At 41.8% G+C, this 22866-nt stretch overlaps 1 protein-coding gene across 4 annotated transcripts in view; it reads right to left on the bottom strand.

Annotated features, from left to right (window-relative positions):
- The window catches only part of HTT (huntingtin), a 4811037-nt gene that overhangs the window by 589037 nt on the left and 4199134 nt on the right, over window positions 1–22866 (bottom strand). For all 4 annotated transcript variants that reach the window (XM_044062924.1, XM_044062926.1, XM_044062925.1 and 1 more), the window contains one exon: window positions 17118–17272. In XM_044062924.1, the coding sequence (XP_043918859.1) occupies window positions 17118–17272 (155 nt within the window). The remainder of the gene's footprint in view (window positions 1–17117; window positions 17273–22866) is intronic.

Here is a 22866-nt window from a genome sequence, read left to right as displayed (position 1 = left end):
GTCTGATGTATTCTTGCCTATGCAAACTTTCTGGGGTCTATCTATAAGAAAGTCTGGAATCCAGTTGCATACTGGAGTGCTGATGCCCAGTTGAACCAGCTTTCTGATCAGATTTTTCAGGATGACTGTATTGAAAGCTGAACTGAAGTCGATGAAAAGTAGCCTCACATAGCTATTCTTGTTCTCCAGGGGGTCCAACGATAAGTGGAGTGCCAAAGAAATAGTATCTCCTGTGCAGCGATTGGGTCTATATGCAAACGGGAGTGGATCGAAGTCTGCAGGTAGTTTGGATGTTATTACATCTTTGACCAGTCTCTCAAAGCATTTCATCATAGTGGAGGCGAGAGCTATGGGACGATAGTCATTTAGACTAGCAGGTGGTGACTTCTTTGGCAGCAGTACAATGTTTGTGTACTTGAAACATTTGGGCACAAGGGCTTGACTCAGTGAGTTGCTGAAGAGTTTGAGAGTACATTTATTAGCTGGTCCACACAATCTCTGAGCACTCTTCCAAGAATGCTCTAAGGTTCAGCTGCTTTCCTGGGGTTAACTCTTCGTAGGGTCCTACTGTCATCAGCAGGGGTGAGGCTGAGCCTGAAGAAGTGGGAGCATTTCTACCTACAAAAGTGCTTACTGTTATTAAATTGTGTCTCTGTACCATTAGCCTTGGCCGTTTTTCTTTTCTAGTTCACAGTTCGCTCTGGTTGTTGGTGATTTTCGCTGCTGCTGATGTTCCCTTCCTCAAATCTACTGAAGTAGATGTTGAGCTTGTTAAGGAATTCTGTATCATCGCCACACTGTGAAGACAGAGATCTGTAATCTGTTATAGACTGGATGCCTTGCCACAGGCGTTTGTGGTCCATTTGTTCAGCAAAGTGGCTCGTGATCTTTTGACCATATTTACATTTGGCCTCCCTCACCGCTTTGTCTAACTGAGATCTGGGCAATCTGAAAGTCTCTATCACTAGACTTGAATGCCGCATTCCAAGCTTTCAGGAGCTCGTACACTTCACTTGTTAGCCAGGGTTTCTGGTTGGCTCTTGTGATGATGCTTTTGGTGACTGTCACATCATCAACACATTTTGAGATGTAACCCATCACTGATTCAGTGTACTCCTCCAGTTTGATGTGTTGGTTTACTCTGGCCACCTCCTTGAAGATGTTTCAGTCGGTACTTTCAAAGCAGTCTTGTAGTGCTGAGACTGCTCCCTCTGGCCATACTCTCACTTGCTTCACTGATGTTTTCCCCCTGGTCAGCAGTGGAATGTATGATGGTAGCAGCATAATGGCAAGGTGAGCTGAGTTACCCAAGTGGGGGGCTGGTACTGCCTTAAATACTAGCGTAATATTTGTATAGACCTTGTCCAGTGTATTCTCCCCTCTGGTTGCAAAGTCTACATACTGGAAATATTGAGGTAGGACTGTTTTCAGGTTTGCCCAACTGAAGTCACCTGCTATTATATGTACTCAGTCAGGATTTTGATTTTGCAAATCATTTATAGACTGATATAGTTTAGCTAGTGCTTTGTTTGTGTTAGTACTGTGATGTAGACTTGTGGTAGTAAGGAGCTACTGGCAAAGGAGGAGGAGCATTATGCTGTCATGTATTTATATTCCACCCAAAACTGTTATTATAGAACTTAAGAAAATGTTTGGAGAAATAATCAGCTTTAATCAGGGAATATTACTTATTGACTGGGACTGGGAGTTTGATTTGTAATAGTGAGGATGCATCAGGTGACCTAGAAGGGAAAATATAAAAAAGAGGTACATTTCTGGAGAAATTTATGAAAAGATTTGATATGGACGATGTGAATTTAATAGTAGGAACTCAGGCAGAATTTACATGTTATTCCCCAAGGTACAATAACTGAGCTACTGTGGACAGAAATGATATTTCACAGGAACATGTGCATTTAAACAAAAGCTTCAATCACATCCAACATCTATTTCGGATTGTGTATCAAAAACAATTAATATAAAAATGCAGGGTAATGAAGTAAAAATGAGACACAGGTGCTTTAACACCTACCTGTTAGTTAAAAAGAGATGAATTTAAGGAATGGGTAGTCGACATTATTCAAGAGTCATTAGGGAAGATAGAAATTTCTTCAGAAGAGATAGCTAATGAATGTGATACAATGAAAATGGGGCTTAAAAACAGGGTAGAAATAAAAGAGAAAGACACATGGGTAAGAAATTAAGCAAATTATTTAAAGGGGCTGGAAAAATTTAAAGTATTTCAAAATAAGGGAATCTCACAAAACAACAGGATAAGTAACCTGCAGAGTGCTAAAGAGAAAATACAGGAACACCTGGCTAATATTCAAGAGTTTAGAAAGATTGCTGTTAGCCAAGTGTATTTTACCTATCATTCATATTACATTCCTCACCCCTCCTACTCCCATCTGTCTCATGCACCAGGATCTCACTCTTTAATGTCTAGTTTTACACCCAACCAAACATCCCTTTTGCCTCCTCTACACTCCTAAACGTGTCCCCTTCCTCTGCCTTAAAGATATTTTTGTCAAGTGTCTGTTAGTTTTACTGCTACTGTATTTTATTCCACCCATTTAAGTGTTTGTCACAGAGGCTGCAATCTGAGTAGCACAGACTACACACACTTCCAAGTTCCAAGCAACGGCTTCAATTCACTCAGCAGTATCCCCATGTACTCCCATGCAATCTGAAAGATATAAGCTCTTCAGCATAGGACGTAATTGGACTAGGACCTCTTCCCAGTGGATCATATCAGGTACACATTCTGTAAGAGAGTCCAGGACGTAATTGGACTAGGACCTCTTCCCAGTGGATCATATCAGGTACACATTCTGTGAAAGAGTCCAGAAGAATCTTCACTAGATGCCTAAAGCACATGAACTAATCATCTTAACTTGGCAAAGCAGCAATTCTAGTCTGAGCAACTGAAAAGAATGCTGACCTTCTCAATCTATCATAGAATAAGTCCAATAAATATACAAAGGAAGCTAATTCCACTGTCTGTGTTTATTTTCTTATCTTTCAATCACTACCTAAAACTCATGACCATAACTCAGGATGGACTCCTTGACTGATAAATTAAGAGCTACTGCCTATTACTCAGCTTTGGCTTCACCACCACTGACTGGCCTGCAGTGCTACACTACTCAGTCTTCTAATTTCCAATAAAACACTCCTGAACAAGACCTAGTGACAATAAAGTCATCCATTTGGGGTAGAATTTCCTCTCTCACCTTTTGAGAACAACTGACTTTTTCAGGTGAGAACCATGACCTCTAATTTAAAGGTGCTGGTTTCCATCCCTACCGCTTCACATTCAACAGCAAACTGCTACAGTATATACTAACATTGCATTTGGCTAAGAGAAGAGAATTATCTGCAAACAGAAACAATTAAATCACCACATCCTCAAAGTGAATACTCTTCAATCTTGCTAATGAAAAATAAAGAACAAGATGAAGATGAAACGCACCCTTGGCAAAGTCTTAATTCCACCTTCATCAGCTGTTAAACTTAAGTCTCTAAGAAGTGGAACAGTACATTTCTAAATGTCAAACAAACCGACAAAACGTACAACAGCTTGCTAATAACTTTAACCAGGAAGCTGACAGCATGGTAGAAATACATTGCATTTTATTTATAAAATAGTATGTTAACATAAAAATGTATCAAAAGTATTTACCTTAGATATTTGTTTACACATTTTAATAATACATGTTTCTCCAATTTTCTTCTTTGTGAAAAAGGATATTATTACTACATGACATGCCATCTTGAATATATCCAACTCAATTCTGAGAATGGGACATAATTTTCACTCCACAAATAAAGGGAAATGGCATCCAGCATACTCCTTGTGATCCTGTACTGTTACAGCACCTTCCACAAGACATTTCAGGGTATAAGATCTTCTGCCTTCTCTAGGTTCAAAGAACACCTTCAAAGAGGAGTGACAATCTGTGACCCCTTCAATATCCAAACAAAGAAAAAGGGTTGCTATACTGTCCCACGGTCATAAAAAAATGAATCTACATAGCCCCCACTGAATAGCATACTCAATTATTTGATAAATATTTCCTTTGTAGTTATATTTTGTCAGAAAGACTGAATGTGACCTCTATATTCTTGGAGTACACACACTTCCCATCTCAAATTGACAGCCCAGCATCTCACACATCATCCAAGGCCTCCCATACTACTCCCTGGCTGCGAGAACTGCAGTTGCTATCAGCTTGTTGGAGATCTGTCTTCATGGGGACCATTCTCATCTATAGTGTCTTATATGAAAACAGAACCCGATTACCTGAGGAATCCACTCCATCCTTACATTCTGTAACTTTTGCTCAAAAACCAGAGAGTTACTGGAGGTTCTTAAGGTGGATTATAATTTGTCAGGAGGATGCAATTATGCCTTTTCAACCTGCTACCTTGTTGGCAGAGTTTACCAGTCAAACCTTTCCCATGAGGCCTTTCACACCAATCTTTCTACCTATGAAATCCAAATATGTGGGCACAAATACATTTGTGGAACTAAAGGCAGCTAACTGGTTACATAAGCTTGTTATTTGTATGTTGCTAAATAATGTTACATCAAGTCTTTACATATGGCTTACTAAATTCAACAAAAAAAGAAGTTATGTACTCACCATAACGTTCCATGTGAGTTGTTCATCTCACCTTCATTCTTACTGATGGGTTCGGAGCCAATCCTCGGCTCCGACTCGGCCAACTGCAAAAGCTCAAGGCCTTCAACCAGCTCGAGGCCAACTCCCTATCCCACAATGCAACCGATCTTCCTTCAGATCTTGTTTGCTGCCTGACTACCTAGTAGTATAAATATGCCACTCAGACAGCTGGATAAGAGACAATGCACCATATAAGAAAGGTGACGGACCTCAAGTAGACTGGATGGAGGTTGGAGAGTGGGATGCAAGAATGAAGGCAAGATGAACAACTCACATGGAATGTTAAGGTGAGTACATAACTTCTTTATGTGAAGTTGTTCTATCTCGCCGTTCATTCTTACTGATGGGTAGCGTCCCAAGCACCATGTTTCTCGGGTAGCTCAAGGGAGAATATTCCTCAGAACTGTGGAACCAAAGGAGGTCCTGACCCTGGAGGCCTTGTCTACTTTGTAATAAGTGATAAAGGTATGAGTTCTTGACCAGGTAGCTGCTGCACAAACATAATCTAATGGTAACCTTGCAGAAAAGGCTAATGAGGTTGAAACAGCTCTAGTAGAGTGGGCCTTTTGTTGCAAGGGAGCATTCTCTGAATTATAAATGAAGGAAATGCAATCTGATAGCCATCTTGACAAGGTTACTTTTGTCAATGGGGCATCCTTTTTTGACTCTGAAAAGGAAACAAAGAGCAGATCCGTTGGTCTGAATTGTTTAGTTCTATCTAGATAAAATCAGAGTTGTTTATGAACATCAAGTTTGTGCAGCATGTACTCCATCCTATTTCTGTATTGAGGAAAGAAAACTGGCAACTCAATGGATTGGTTAAGATTTGTCTCTGAACAAACTTTTGGTAAAAAGGATGGATTCGTTCTGAGCGAAACTCTGTCATTATGGAAAATCAGATAAGGCGGTTTGATGGTCAAGGCCTGGAACTCAGAAATCCTCTGAGAAGTAATGGCCATCAGAAAAATAGTCTTCCATGAAAGGAATTTCAAAGGACAGGTCGAGGCTGGTTCGAAAGGAGGTAATATGATTGTGGACAGAACAAAATTTAGATTCCATGGCATGACTGGAGCTCTGATTGTTGGCCTCAGATGAATGGCACCTTTAAGAAAGGCTTTAGCGAGTTGATGCGACATGACATTGGAGCCTTGGAAGCCAAGATGAAAGTTTGAGATTGCTGCTAACTGAACTCTGATGGTAGCTGCAGCAGCTCCTTCATTGAAAAGTTCAGCTAGAAATTCCAGTATAGATGGGATCAGAGCTAGATAAGGATCAACATCATTCTGAGATGCCCATAAAGAAAATATCTTCCATTTGCTAAGTTACAACTTTCTGGTGGATGATTTATGACAGAATGCTATAATATGTTGGGCCTCAGCTTAGAGGTTGTAAATCCTGGCTATTGTGGGAATTGGAGCAGCGAAGCTGTCAGTTTGAGGGGATGAAGAGCCCCCAATGAATGGGTCAGCAGGTCTGGAACTGGGTCCAGGATCCAGGGTTCTTCCAAGAGCTAAGGCTGAAGGAAGGGGAACCAAATTTGCAGAGGCCAGCAAGGGGCTATAAGGATCATGGTCCTTCCCAGAATTTTTGCTTTCTGTAATACTTTGGGAATCAGAGGGAAGGGAGCAAATGCATAAAGGAGACCCAGGGGTCAAATGTGCACCAGTGCATCCCTTGGGACATCCTCTGACAGGGGAATCGGGGCAAAGTAGCTGCTTCATTTCATGTTTGTTGGGGTTGCAAATAGATCGTAGAAAGGTTGGTCCCACCTGCGGAATATCCTTTCTGCTACTTGCACCACTCGTGAGGCAGTAAAATTGCCCTGCTTAGCTTGTCTGCTATCACAGTGGATTTCCCTGGGATGTGCGTTGCTATCAGAAAATGCTGGGAGGAGATTTCCCAGTGCCATACTCACATGGCCTCTCGACACAGGGGTAAGATTTAGTCCCTTCTTGTTAGTTGATGTACCAGACCACTGACATGTTGTCTGTCTGAATTGCAATTGTTCCCAGAGGTAGAGAGTCTTAAAAGGACTGCAATGCTAGAAGTACCACTCTCATCTCCCGAACATTTATGTGCAGATGAGCCTCGTGTTTCCTCCACGTGCCTTGGGCTGTTCTTCTCTGATAATGCCCCCCCAACCCAATCAAGGAAGCGTCCGTGGTCACTGTGGCTATGGGACTGGGTAGAACGAAGGGATGTCCCCGAGATACATATTGAGACATCAGCCACCACTGAAGGTCCTTCATGCATGCATTCATTATGATAATTTGGTGTGACATTAGAAGTTCCTGAAAGGACCATTGAGAGAATAGGAGCCATTGTAGAACTCGCACGTGCATTCGACCGAGGGGAATGCCAATGATTGCTGCCGCCATTGATCTTAGCAATTTGAGTACCATTGAGACTGGGGCTTTTTTCCTTGGGAAGCAGGTCTAATATTTGTTTTCGTAAGAGACAAATTCTTTCTGGAGGCAGAGTTAATGTCATTGAAACTGTGTTTAGTTCTGCTCCTATAAAGACAGTCTGTTGCGATGGCGATAAGGCAGATTTTTCTGAGTCAATGGTAATCCCCATTTGATTGCAAAGATTTAAGGTTGTGTCCCAAGCATGAATAAGTTGATGCTTGGTGGTAGCAGTGAGGAGACAGTCGCCTAAATATGGAAACACCTGGAATCCCAACTGTCTCAGGTGAGTGGTGACTACTGCCATACATTTGGTGAACACTCTGGGGGCTGCAGTGAGACCAAAGGGCAGAGCAAGAAACTGATAATGGCTGGCTCCCAGCCGGAAGCGTAGATAATCCCTGGATGGTCTGTCCATCTTTATGTGGTAGTACGCATCCTGAAGATCTACAGAGCACATCCAATTGTCTTTCCCCAGAAAGGGAAGTATTGACTGAAGCGTGACCATTTGGAACTTCGTCTTTTTTACTGACTTTAGTCTGCTTAGGTCCAGAATAAGTCTCCAGTTCCCTGTTTTCTTTGGAAATAAAAAGAAAGTACAGTTGTGTACACTTACCATAAATGTAGATGTTCGAGTGTATTCACTGTTGCAGTTATCGCACCTGGGTTATCCTGCCAGGGGTAGCCCTCAGTTGGCCCGAATACCAGAGGCTTAGTATTTCTGCATTAGTTGCTGTCGCTTCAGGACTGATGTCAAGTCATCAGGGGTATAAAAACAGGCAGCCAATGCCATTACATCAGTTTTTTTTGCCCCAAATGTCAGGAGTTCCCAAATAGGGAGCTACGTTATGGTGGAAAAACACCACCAGTAAAAAAGTAAATACCAATAGCCCTGTAAGGAGTGAGTAAGAGAGAGAGAGACAAGGGGGCTGGAGGGTGGGAAACCAGGACTGCAACAGTGAATACACTCGAACATCTACATTTATGGTAAGTGTACACAACTGTACTATGTTCTTTGTGTTTCACTGTTGCAGTCATCACACTTGGGTTGATTCCCAAAGCTGAAGAATGGGTGGAGGCAGTCAAGAAGAGTTGGGGCTGGCTAGTATGCCCTGTAGGACTGCTGTTGCAAAGCCTGCCTTGGATTTGGAAAATACAAGCAGGTGGTAATGCTTGGTGAAGGTATGAACAGAACACCAAGTAGCAGCTTCCAGAATATCCGTGGTAGGGACTCCTCTGAGAAAGGCTGTAGAGGTTGAAGTTGCCCTAGTGGAATGCGTTCTGACCCCCTGAGGGGGTGGTTTCCCATGGTGTTGGTAACAGAAATGGATGCAGTGTGCTATCCATTTTGGAGATGATTTGTTTTGATATGGCCTTGCCCTCTGCCCCTGGTGCAAAGCTGACTAGTAACTGGTCAGATTTCCTGAAGGGCTTAGTCCTATCAAGGCAGAATATGAGCTGTCTGTGCGCACGTCTAAATAGTGCAGGATGCTTTCCCCCTTATTTTGAGGATTAAGGAAAAAGGTGGGCAAATGTATAGATTGGTTGAGAGCCACACTGGACACCACTTTAGGCATAAAAGTTGGGTTAGTCCTGAGGGAGACCCTGTCAGCATGAAAAATAATGAAGGGTTCCACAGCCATACGTGCTTGTAGCTCAGACACTCTTCTAGCTGATTTGATGGGCAGAAGCAAGGCATTTTTCCAAGAGAGAAATTTTAATTCTGCTGATGCTGCAGGCTCAAGGGGGGGGGGGGTAGCATGAGCTTTTCCAACACAAAATTAAGGTCCCAAGCAGGGGTGGGGGGGCTCATCTTGGTGGCCTTAGTTGTTAGCCCCTCTCAGGAACTGTTTGATGAGAGGGTGAGAGAAGACAGGTGGGCTCAGTGCTGTAATGAGCAGAGATGGCAGAGGCATGGATCTTAATGTAAGAGAAGGATAGCCCTGTGGAGTAGGTCTGCTAGGTAATCCAGGATGAGAGGTAAGGAGGGCTGTGCTGTATCCGCTCCTTTAGAGTGAATCCAGGAAAAATACTTTTCCACTTATCAGCATAGGATTTCCTGGTACTGGGTCTTCTGGCTTCACGAATGACATCCAGTACCTGCTTGCTTAGGCTGGCCACTGGAGGAGAATTCAAAGAATAAGCCAGGCTGCAAGGTTCAGGGTTTGCAATTGTGGATGCAAGATCTGTCTCTCCTGCTGAGTGAAGAGGGTTGAAATCTGGGATAGGTGCCATGGTGGCACCAGTGAAAGACTGAGCAGTAGTGGGTACTAATGTTGGCATGGCCAGTCTAGGGCAATCAGGATTGCCCTTGGTCTTTCCTGCCTTATCTTGAGTAGTACTCTTGTAAGAAGAGGCAGAGGGGGAAATGCATATATTGAGAGGTTTGCCCACTGGAAGGATAGGGCATCCACTTTCCAGGGCTTGCTGTGAGGTACCCTGGTGCAGAATTTGCTGAGCTGGTAATTGTAGGGGGAGGCAAATGGGTCCACCTTCAGGGTACTCCATTTCTGCGTCAGAAGGCTTAAGGTGTTGTGGTCTAATTGCCACTCATGTGGGTCTAGGAGATTTCTGCTTAAGTTGCCTGCCAGAGAGTTTTGTTTGCCTGGCAGGAATTGAGCTTGTAGGTGAATATGCATAGCTGAGGCCATGCTCCACAGGGTCATGGCTAGCCTGCAGAGTGGGTTCCCCTGTGCTTGTTGATGTACAACAACACTGTAGTGTTGTCGCTGTTTATTAGAAGGGACCCTGGTGAGAGTAGGGATCTGAAAGCTGTCAGAGCATGCTGAGCAGCTAGCATCTCTATTTAGTTGATGTGCAGATGAATTTTGTTTGGGCTCCAGTGGCCCTGAATGCACCTGCCGTCCAGAAGTGCACCCCAGGCATAGTCTGATGCATCTGAGGTTAGGGTCTGGGCGGCGTGGGGTTGTGTAAATGGAAGTCCCTTGTTGTGGTTGCATGCTGCTGCCCATCAAAGAAAGTCTGTCCTGAGACAAGGTATTATAGGTATGATAGTTTCCAGGTCCTGAGAATGTTGGCACCAAAGACTTTAAGTACCACTGACGTTTCCTCATATGCAGTCTGGCATATGGAATTAGTAGAATGCAGGAGGCCATGAACCCTAGAGCCTGCAGGATTTTCCTTATGGATAGCTGGGTTCTGGTGGCCATTTCAGCGAAGTAGCCTGTCAGATAGGCTTGTTTTTCTGGAGTAAGGAATGCCATCTGGGATGCTGTGTCCAAGCTTGCTCCCATTAATACAATTTTTTGACTGGGGACTAGTTTGGATTTCTTCTCGTTGATAGTGTTCCCGGGGGGTTAGAAGGTCCTTTACAAATATCAGGTTCTGCAACAACTTTTCCTGACTGTCTGCCTGAATCAGGCAACCATCCAAGTAAGGGTATATTTGAATCTTCCTCTGTCTGCAATAGGCAATGGCTGGAGCCAGGCATTTTGTGAAAACTCTGGGAGCAGTAGATAAGCCAAAGGGAAGTGCAGAAAACTGATAATGCATAGATCCTGCCCTGAAATGGAGATATTTCCTGCAGGAGTCCCTGATAGGGATGTGTAGATAGGCTTCCTTTAAATCTAGGGTGGCTAACCAGGCATCTTTGAACAGCATAGGGAGAAGTTGCTGTGGGGTGAGCATTCTGAATTTTGGTACCACGAGGAAGGTGTTTAGAGTGGATATATCTAAGATTGGGCGCCCGGCATCCTCTTTTCTAGGTACCAGGAAATGCCTGGAATAAAAACCTTGGCCTATCTTTTCTGCAGGAACAGGCTGAATTGCCCTTATGGAGACCAGGGACTGAACTTGGTTTTGTGCCTCTGCCCACTGGTTTGGAGGAAGGTCTGGGAACCCTTTTAGGGTTGGCAGCATGTGGAAATAAAATTTGTACCCCTGGGATACTATGTTGAGGACCCATCGATCGTTGGTGATGGAGGTCCAGTTTTCTGCATGGTGGGCAAGTTTTCCTCCTAGGGGCACAAGCAATTGGGCAGAGGTGAGGAGTGCAACTGAGAAGTCATTGTGAATTCTTTCCTTAAGGGGTGGCTTAGCACTCCCTGTTTTAGAAGTGGAGGTACTCCATTGCATAGATCTCTGCAAACCCTGAGACTGTTGTCTGGGGAGGTCTGCTTCCCCTTTGTCTAGTTTGAGATGGCTTTGAGGAGGCTTGAAAGGACCAATGTTTCGAGGGGTAATGCCTACTGAATCTTGGAGGCTGCACCTGCAAAAGACTGTCTGCATAGACTTAGCCTTTTCTTCCATCTTTTTTAAAACCTCTTCTGCTTTGGTGCCAAACAGATTGTCCTTGTTCAGAGGAGTATCCAATAATTTTGATTTCACATGGTCTGGCAAGGTCTGCTCCTTAAGCCAGGCATGACTTCTAAGTACAGAACCTGTGACTGCTTCCCTGCAAGATGCTTCTAGGGTGGCAAACCCACACTGCAGGGTATGCTTGCTGACTTGGCTTGCAGAATGCATAAGCTCCTGTAATTCTTTATTTTTTGAACAGTCAGGAAAGGTAAATAAATTTTGCTTAATAAGTTCCATAGTATGTTGCTGGAATTCCAGCATGTGGAATTGACAATTCAATGCTCTAATGGCAAGAGTTGTAGAGGTGTATACTTTTTTACCCCATCTGTCTAAAGCTCGGGAATCCCTGTCTGAAGGGGTGGGATTCATAGCTGTAGTTGCTTTTATTCCTTTAGGTCCTTGGGAGATGACCTCTGGGTCAGCAGTGGGATTTTTTAACAGAAATTTCTGAGAGGCAGGGACTCTGTAGTACCTGTCTGGTTTCCTTGGAGCAGGGGGGTAAAGTATCAGGAGTTAGACTGGATTCCATAAAGACATCATCCACAGCATCCAGAACATGAGGGATAGCTAAGAGTCTGTGCTGTGGTAAATCTAAAAATTCCCTGAGTCTCTTTTTGGACTGAGGATAATCCTGGCATTCCCAGTGGAAATGCTCTTTCAAAGTATGTAGGGTTTTACCAAAAGAAAAATCCTCTGGAGGGGAGGCAGAAGGAATGGATTCCTCTGCATCTCTATCCTCATAGGCAGATAAGGGCATGTCTTCATATTTAGAAACATCAGAGTCGTCGGACTCTTGGTCAGATAAAACTTCTGAGAACAAGTCTCTTTTTCTTTTAGCAGGGGAAGGCTGGCTTTCCCTAATCAGCATGATCAGGTCTTCTGCCATTTTAAGCATCTGAGATTGTGGCAAGGAAGCAGGTGCTTGAGTTTGGGTCATCGGTTTTTTAGGCATAGCTCGTACTCTTGGCCTTAGAAACTCAGTTGTTTTAGAAAGAACTAAAGATGCGAAAGAAGTCGCCGGTTTGTATCAAATATCAGTAATGCGAAGAACTTCCTTAGAAGCCGGTGCCTGCACAGCAGCTCCGGACCCATCCAAGCTAGAGACATCCGTAGGTTCCACAGTCAAAGAAGAGTCTCGCGGCTTACCAGACTTCGAATGGGTCTCAGTAGCAGCCTGCGAATCCATCAAAGTGGGCATCGGGGCTGTAAAAGCACCTGAGTACCGGCAAACTGGCGACTAGCTTAAAGGAAGTATCATCGGCAGTTTTGGACCTGTGCGGTCTGTCTGTCTTTATCTTTACGTTTTTTCAGAAGATTGGTAGTCAGATGGCTTACCGAAGCCATTTCGGAATACGGAGATCGAGAACGAAAGTATTTAGCTACAATAAGGGCCTGACGATGAATAATTTGGCGTTGAACAAAGCACAAAACCGACAGCAAGGTACATCGTGATTTGGGCCTAAACAGGTGATGCAGTAAGGAATGGAAATCTCGGTGTGGTATTTGCTTTCCACAGGCGAGATAGCTGTTAACTTTTTCTGACATTGGTTAGAGCAAGAAAAAAGAATCCCCAACGGGGTACTTAGCTTTAAAAGACTTCAGGATGATTCAATTTCGGAAATGAAAACTCAAGTAGCGGCCGACCGGCACTCCGAACTGCTTCTGTTTCAGGTTCCTCAGCAAGAAAGACTGATGTAATGGCATCGGCTGCCTGTTTTTATACCCCTGACGACCTGATATCAGTCCTGAAGCGACAGCAACCGATGCAGAAATACTAAGCCTCTGGTATTCGGGCCGACTGAGGGCTACCCCTGGCAGAATAACCCAAGTGTGATGACTGCAAAAGTGAAACATGAAGAACATCCTTGAGTAAGTTCCAGATCCTCTCTGGTCTGCTGGGACTGGCTGGATGACTCTGTTGTCCAGCAACCTTTGGACCTCTAAGGCTGCTTGGTCTCTGTGACTGGGTGGAATGTCTGGGATTTTCTTTACTAGAGGGGGGTGGAGTGGCAAAGAGAAATGAGTATCCTCTGGATATTATGCTTTGTACCCAGCTGTCTTTTGTTATTTTTAGCCAGGTGTCTAGGTACACAGACAGGCGTCCCCCGACTGCCTCCAGAGATGAACAGTCAGGCCTCTTCTCAAGAGCACTGATAGGGCTTGCCAAAGAACTGAACTCTGTCACCCTGGTTCTGCGGACCTCCTCTGCCGCGTGGCCATCTTCCATTATTACCCCCTCCTCTGCCCCTAAAGGTGGTTTCACCACGAGTGTTCTGGAAAGATCCTTGAGATTTACAGAACCATATCTTTCCACCTCCCCTCCCTTTGGGGTAGGGTCTATTTGGGGTAGAAAAACGCACTCCGACAGCAGACAAGGTCTTTCCATCTTTTTCACTCCTGGTAAGAGTTTCCTTTACCTTAGGTCCGAAAAGGGATGAACCATCAAAGGGGGTGTTAATGAAGGAAGACTTAAAGGGTTCTGCAAAGGAACATAAGTGCATCCAGGAATGTCGCCTGACAGTGATTCCTGTACCCGCTGCTCTGCTCGTACCATCAACTGCATATGACAACAGACGCATGGAAGAGTTCACTATCGAATTAAGAGAGGAGAGCTGGGAGGTTGCCTTGTCCGAAACTCCCGCAGCTACTGAACCCTGCAGGGTGTCTCCTAGCTCCTTCAGGAGATCCCTTGTAAGCTAGTAAAATGTGTGAGGTAGTTCAGCAAACAAAGGACAAAGGCCGCTGAACTAATCATATGCTTCCTGTATCTGTCCATAATCCTAGATTCTCTATTAGGAGGATGAACAGATGAAGTCTCCGATAATTCCTTCTTGGTGGCTGCTGCTACCTCCATAGCATCAACAGGTACTCCTTTAGTACAATAAAGTCTGTCTTGGGGGCTAGTTATAAATTTTTTAGGCCTCCTGGGGACTCCCATGCCCTACGAGTGAGTAATTCAAGCAACTCATCGAAGGGTGGAGACACCCAAGAGGTGGAGGGTTGAGACCCAAAGGCCTTCAGGAGGACTGCCTCATCATCAGAAGGGTTAAGGGATTTCCAGCCACCCCTCTGTTTAAGAATCTCTAAGATATCTGCAAAAGAGAGATCTTCTGAGGGGGACTGTGGGGACCTTCCGGACTCATCCAAGTCAGTATCTGAAGTGACTGACTCCTGTAGGGAGTCCAGATGCTTCCTCTTGCAGAGTCTCTTCCTAGGCACTTCTTCAGTGGGGGCTTCTGGAGAGGTCTCAGAAGAACATGGCTCCTCCAATGGAGCTTCCTGAGGCTCAGGAACTCTACGCTTCAATGGAGCGTGTGCTGAAGAGGCAGACACCGGTGCTTTCAGGGAGGGAGCTGCTCGAACTGATGGAGTGGTCATCGGGGCAAACAAAGCCCTCCTCAGAGCCTCAATGGCCCCTTGGTCCTGACGAGTGGAATCCCACAGATCCAAAGATTCGATGGAAACCATCTGCAACAGTACGGAGGGCTCTGAGCCAGAGGTCAGGGCCGAACTCACTCGAGCCAAAGCCCTGAGAGGTAAATTTGTCACCGACAAGTCAGTTCTACTATCCTTCATGGACTCGACCAGTGAGTTTCGGCCCAGAGATTCCTCAGTCGGCGAAGACATCACAGTTCGGGCTGAAAAACCTAGCGTAGGTGTCGGAGCAGAGGGGTCCACGATCATTATTTCTGCACTCTCCAGCTCCAAAACTTCCATGCAGATTGGAGGAGGAACAGAAGATGTAGGAGGAACTAAGGTCGGCTCCGAAGCCCCCAGGGTCGGTGCCGAATAAAATTTTTGCCGACGTGGTATCTGTAGAAGCTTCTTCACCACGCGGTCCACATCCAAATCAGACAAGTCTACTTGAGGCCCGTGAAGAATTTGACAAAGCCACTGATTGCAATATAGGGGACGTTAAGGTAGGAGATACTGGCATCAAGGTCAGGGATCGGCTCCTAACCATAACGACAGTCGGTTCCGAAGGCTGTGTAACCTATGTCGAAGCTTTACTAGAAGCTGATTTCGAGGTAGATGGACTTTTTGTCGGTTCCATCTTTTTGGAGTGCTTGTCTGACTTATCCAGTGACTCTTGAAAAAAGGATTTCAGCAGACCCTTATCCATTAGCTTTCTCTTTCTCTCATGCAACACTCTTGAGCTGAAGGAGTGGCATATAGCACAGCTTTCCTGCAGGTGTACCTCACCCAAGCAGTATACATATTCAGTATGTCCATCAGTTATGGACATCTTTTGTCCACATCTAGGGCATTTTTTGAAGCCAGACTTGGCTTTCTCCTTCTCCTGCTGAGATATTTTCAAAGGCAAAAGATCAACAATATGAAACACAGCAACAATGCCCTATAAAAAATGAGGGCTCTAACAGTACAGATTAACACAGAAGCTAGTAAAGCCTTGTGAAAAAAAAAGGCTTTAAGAATTAAGCTCACAATGAAAATATTTATCTGCCCTATATAAAAGGAAGGGCTGTAATTTAAAAATAACACACACACACACACACACACACACACACACACGCAATACTACAGATATGTCAAGAAAAAGCCTTAAAACATGGCCACTAACTTCTATTATAATATTAAAGACAACTAGGTGCCCCTTGAAAAGGAAGGGCTAAAACTAACAGCAGTCTGTCTTGTAATATCCAATATAAAGAGAAAAACTATGTGCCCTGTGAAAAAGAAGGGCTATAATCTAATAAAATACACTGTCTTATATATGGAAGATAAAGAGAAAAAAAAGGCCTAAATACACGGTGACTAAGTTCTCAGTTATTAAGCTAAGATAGAGATAGGGAGAAAAGATTACCTAAAAAACGGCCCAATACTAACTATAAAATCTAAATAGTGTAAAAGATCTAACTACAGACTACACAGTCTATCTAATTACCACAACACACTCTCTCTAAATGACTAAATAACCATTTAACCTATTTTTTGTAATAAAAGAAAAGTTATTCACTGGCCAGAGCTGGTGAACATCCAATCAAGTTGCAGCAGCAAACGAGATCTAGGGGAAGATCAGGGTGCATGATGGGACAGGGAGTTGGCCTCGAGGTGGTTGAAGACTTTGAGATTTTGCAGTTGGCCGATTCAGAGCTGAGGATCGGCTCCGAACCCATCAGTAAGAATGAATGGCGAGATAGAACAACTTCACATCAATAGTTTTATAGGTTATGCTATTTACTGGTGTATTTATTTTTAAAAACAAAAATCAAAGCACATTTAAACTTCAACTTTCCACCAAATTAAAAATCTGCATTAGAAAAATACGTATTCACAATGGATAGTCAAACAAGCCAAAATAACTGCTTTTACTATCATTTTTTTTGTTGATTGTTGTGTGGGTGAGGGAATGTCCCATTACTGTAATACTAACATTTTGTTAAGACATAAAGGAGGAACACTAGGTAACAAACAATGCAACACTTCAGCAACCCAATAAGCCTAGTATAATTCTACAAAAAGACATGTATACACACGCACACACACACACATACACACAGAGCCAGAAAACAAAATATCTGAGCTTATACTACTATTAAGCATTCTCTGTAAAAAAATGACAACATATCAGGGTACATGCAAATGCATAAACAGATATCCTATGTTAAGAAAAAAGTATTTAAAATCCAGGACTTAGTTTTAAAAGTGCCACATTGTTCCAATAAAATAAATGGATGAAGAAACTTACCTTGTATCCAATGCTTTTAAAATCTTGTTCCGGGGCTGCTGCTCTAGAGAGCTTACTGCTGGATTTCCTGCAACTGGGATATACATTGCACTCAGTACCAAGGAAGTTATTGCCTGAACAGCAAGAACGTTGATCTGTGTTCTCTCCCTGTCTTCCTACAGAAGAAATGTTTGTTACGGTCTCATAAAGCAAGCAAATAAAAACTATTTCAACAAGTACTGACAAAAATAAAAGATGACATAGCTGGCAGGGATTGCAAATTCCAAATAAATAAATCCCAAATAAGCCAGACAATTCTATGCTTACTGCTCAGATTCCTTCTTAAGACTACCTTACCTTGTAAGAAATCCAGACAACCACTTATGAAAAAAAGGACACAATTGAGTACACTTATGAATCTTAAGAACCTGCTGTCGAAGTTCCGGCTGGAATGTTGACAGGCTAGCAGCAGTTTTTCTGTGCTCTGCTATTTTATTTATTTTCTGACAGGAAATTATATTTTTAAATTATCTTATTTGGAATTTTTGACAAAAAAAAATATAACATTTTGAACTATTCTGAAAGACAGTAACATGAAATTATTTATTTTTAATATTAATTTCCTGTCAAACTTATGCTCAGAAGATCATTCACTGGAATACAGAATGAGTCACACAAAATTAAGCTCTCAGGAGTCTCATGAGAAAGGACTTTCAGACTATTAACTAACATTCAAGAGCTTTCACTGAAAATGGACAAAATAGATAAGCTGGACAGTTTTAAAGAAAAAAAATGCTCCAAGAAAATGGAACAAATACAGGAGTCTCAATCAACAGAAAGCTCAAATATCAGGAATAGAAATGTCATTAAATGACATAGAAGGGAGATTAGTAGAAGAAGAAAACAATACTGAATTCCTACTGAGACAAAACACTTTACTTTTTGACAAAACAGATGACTTAGAAAATAGGCCTTGGGGGAACAACATCTGCATCTTTGGCTTACCTGAGAAGATAGAAGATGGAAATATGACAGGCTTTTTAACATCTTGGCCACCTAAGGTTCTTGATTTACTACAAGCAATGTCCTATGGAATTGAAAAAGCCCACATATCTTTAACTAAACCTACTGGATCTAAAAATAATCCATCACAGAGATCTACTATTGTGAAATTATTTTATTTACAAGGCAAAGAACTAATTCTGAAAACAGCCTGGACAAAATCTCGCATCAAAACTAGGGGATAAAACAATAAGATTTGATAATGATTACTCATCTACTGTGATGTCTAAGAGAAAAAGCCTTCTTCCTTTGATTAAAAAATTAAAGAGGAGACTGATCAAGGTTCATCCGCTATTCCCAGCCAGGCTTAAAATACTTATTTCGGATGACATTAAAATCTTTGATGATCTTGACAATGCCATAAAATTTCTAAAAACAAAAAACATAACTGAACAAGCAGGAGATATGGAATGGAGCATCAACTCTTTGAAAAGACAGGTGAAAAGAAATAACTGGAAAACCAATGAAAGAAAGAAAAACTAAAATGAAATGACCTTTTTAAATAGTTTAATAATATAAAATAAAAAGTCAATATAACAATTGCTCAGGACGTGCTTCAAGCCAAAGTCACCAGGTTACGTGTAGGTCTATTCAGACCAAATAATGCAGTTTGAAGTAAATGGTTCAAATAATAAATATAAGTCTATTCAGACCATAGAATTTTAAGGCCAAGGGATGCAGCAATCAACTCGGAACGTCTCTTCAGACCTTATACATATCCAAATGCAAAGAACGAAAAATAGCTTGTATAAAAAATAATAATTTATTAATAATATGTTTATCTAATTAACAAGCAGATTAGTATTAATTAAAATTATTCTTACTAGCATGTTTATAACTTGAAGGGAGACCTGGATGCAAACTAGAACAAGGAAATTACTTTTAAACTAATTTCATCTTCTTTTTATTCAAGGTCATAGTTTAAAATTTAGTAATTAACGTGTTTATGTATGTGTGTACTTGAATATACACACTGGCATATGTATATATAATCAATACAAAACTATAAATTGGCTTGGGGGAATAACTTTTTCCTTTTTATAGCTTTCAATACTGTTTGGAATACATACAGGTTTCCTATAATTAATAAAGTAAATGCATAGTAACATCTGTAAATAATAGAATAATTTGTTAGAACTATCACATTCACAGATATGTTACTTTTTTTTTTCTTTCTCTTATTTGTCCTCTAATGGTATTACATCAACCAGTAAATGGCGGCATAACACAAGAGAAAAACATAGTTCATTGTTATGTATTACTATTTTCTCTTGTTATATATTACTGTTCTCTCTGATATAAACTAATTGAATTAAAAGCAATAATAATAATCACAGAAAGGAGGGCATGTTTATTTCCTGTCCTCTTTTGTCTTGTTTGGATGATCTGGTGGTTCTGGTGGGCAAGTGGGGTGAAGATGAGATGAACACCTTGAAACTGATTAGTTAAAATATAACTAGATGTACAACAAGCACTCAGTTAAATTTAGGTAAATGACGAGGAAGGGAAGAGCAGAACATGGATGATTGTTCCCTGTTACTATGTACTTGGTTAGATTTCTTAAAGCTTGTTAGGGTTCGGCATGGTGTACTGGCGATGACTGACATTTTTTTCCCCTTCTTCTCCTTCTCATTATTACTTTAATTGGATGGTCTACTGACCATGGTGGTCATTGGGAATGCTGGCATTATGTGCTCCTTAGTACATGATTGATGGACTGGGTGTTTTGTTTATACAAAAGGAAGGGGGAGATTGCAGTTTCTGAAGTTGTGGCGCTTGAATGTTAAAGAAACTTAGATTAATAACTACTGATACTGTGTGCAAGCCGTGTATGTTAGATACAGTGATTTTGTTTTCCTTTGCAAGTCAAATGAGTATAGATATATATATATATATATATATATATATATATATATATATATATATATATATATATATACATACATACATATTTTCGGACTTGGGGAAGGGAAAAAGAAAAAAAAGAGAGCTCAAGCACTTACTGGGTGAAGCTATAGTCCTGAAAAGAATCCTGGTTTCCCGCTGAGATCGCGAGGAAGTCGACACAGCTAGACAGATAAATTAAAAGACACACTTAAAGAAAATGTGAACTGCTACATTTAATGTCGCACGTTAAAGGGGCATGGTCAAAACCTCAAAAACTTAAAGGGATAGACACTTACATTATAGTAGCTTTTTATTTAAGTTACAGAATTTAAATAAACATTACAGTAAATTATTGACTAGATTTTTTTTTTATTTTCTTACATTAAAAGAGAGTGAGAAAAGGGGGAAATTTAAGACTATATTAAAAGTTATAATGACTTCATAAGCTGACTGCTCGCATTCATATAGCATTAAAGGAAAACTCCGGACTCAACCGCGAGTTTTCTTTTATCCCTGTAAAATCAGCCTAGCCACATGCAGTTAACAGAATACTCTAAAAAGCTTTTCATTTCTACTTTTCACCACTTTCCTAGCACAGGGCAGGAAAGCCCATCCCATGTTCTTTTGTATTGCGTCCCTTCAGGTGGAATTTGTCTCCACTTTCCTGACGTACCTTCGACACAGTCATATCAGTAGTTCTCTATCCTGACGTCCCGCCCACATTGTGACATAAGCATTATCGAGGTCGGGCTGCTTAACAGCTGCTATAAATCAGTGCAAAACTTGTTGTGGAACTCTCTAACAACTACTGTTTCTGTCAGGAGTAAAAACTGTATCGGAGCAAGTATTTCCTCCGGTGAAACTGCAACCAAAGTGTTTCCAAATAGACAAGCTGCTATTACTGATTTAAGTACATTACATTATTTAAACTGCTGACAAATCAGTCCATGGTCTTCTTTCCCAAATGCATTATGAATCATTTATCACGTTTTGTTCTCCATTTCCAAATGCATAAATGTACACTAATGGTCCCCAACCACCCTGCTCCAGGAAGTGTGTGCGCGTATAAGTACATTACTGTTTCTGCCTGTTTGTGTTTGAGTTTGAGTGAATGCATGCATGAAAGCAGAAAATATGTGTGTTTGAATGCAGAAAAGACTGTCTATGCTTGTATGAGAGAGAGAGCGAGCAATGCAGGAGAGAGTGAGCAGTGCGTGCATGAAAGCAGAAAGTGTGTGTGTGTGTGTGTGTGTGTGTGTGTGTGTGTGTGTGTGAGAATGCAGAACGGACTGCTTTTGTGTGTATGACAGAGTGAGTATTGAGATCCAGTATGAGACAGTGAGACATGTTCATTGAGCGATTATTTTACACTCTCTAAGCAGCAGTTTTGCTGTTTACTGAGTGTAAAATACAAATCCACCAAACAAACTAAAATACATTTCTGTGAGTGTCTGCGTGTGAGTGAATGCTGCCTACATGAAAGCAGAAAAGGTGTGTGTGTGAGAGAGAGAGAGAGAAAGAGACAGAGATACATACACGAAGTGAGGTCTGAGAGTGATGTGATCAATAGCAGCAGCAGCTAAGAAGTATGCTTACCTCCCCACTGTGCCTCTCAAACATGTCCAGACAGTCGATCATGACTGAGCCACAAATAAGTGGGGGGGGGGGGGGTCACAGCTACTAAGACCAGTTGTTAATCCAGCGTTTATGGACAAATAAAGTTTTCCTGTTTGATTCCGACCCTCAATCATAGGAAGTATGCCGTGTGTGACTTAACTTCCTTTTGCTTTTATCCGAAAATTTAATTGTTTCTAAGTGGTTTTCACTGCTTACTAGTGCATTTCATACACGCATTACTGAGGATGCTTTCTGCTTCAGACTTGATGTTATCCGGGCATCACCATGGCAACAAAGAGAGTTTAATCGGTAACTTTATAAAGGTGCAGTTTATACCTGGATAGGGTTTTAGCCAATTATTAGCTCCATATCCTCCCTCCTGCTTTATGGAACTTGCACTTTTTTTTTCCTTACAGGAGGTCATTTGTTCCATGTCAAGGCCAGTTAAATGATCAGACAGCTTTACTACCGGCCACACACAAACATTTGCAGACATTCCATGTTCGGCTCATTAGGAAAGAAAAAGGCATATTTATAGCTGTATGAACATGTTAGTGTTTTTGTGTGCATGTCTGAGTGAATGCGTCCATGAAAGCAGTATGTAAGTGTTTCTGAATGTAAAAGTGACAGTGAAAGTGTGTGCATGAAAAAGAGCGAGTAATACATGAGAAAATGAACTGTGAGTGTGTGAAAGCAGTGTGTATGTCTGTGCCAATGCAGAAAAGGTTATATATGCGTGCATGAAAGAGTGAGTAATGCAGGAGAGAAAGAGCAGTGTAAGCAGTGTGTATGTCTGTGCGAATTCAGAAAAGACTGCGTATGCCTGTATGAGTCAGAGTGCACAATGCAATGGAGAACGAAGAGTGCGTGCGTGAAAGGAGTATGTATGTGTGTGAATGGAAATGATTTCTCTACTGTTAACCTTTACATATTTTTCTATGTCTGTTACCAAAGTCACGACATAGTCCAACTGTCTAAGTCTTTCACTTTACCTTACATCACTGCCTGCTTCTTGTCTTATGACAACCACTAAAGAGCAGAAATGTATTATACAGTTATGTTTCACTTAATGCATGTAATCTATCTCTGTTTCAGTTACCTTTGTATTCCAACATGGTTTACTTGAGAAGTGATACGAGGGAAAATCAGCTAACCTGACTTTCTAAAACACTGGACTAAATAAATATGCTTCAGGAAGCATCAC

Source organism: Protopterus annectens, chromosome 2.part1, assembly GCF_019279795.1.
Source record: "Protopterus annectens isolate FY-2018-M chromosome 2.part1, PAN1.0, whole genome shotgun sequence".
NCBI classification, from domain to species: domain Eukaryota; kingdom Metazoa; phylum Chordata; order Ceratodontiformes; family Protopteridae; genus Protopterus; species Protopterus annectens.
This window is presented reverse-complemented; position numbering and strand designations above follow the sequence as displayed.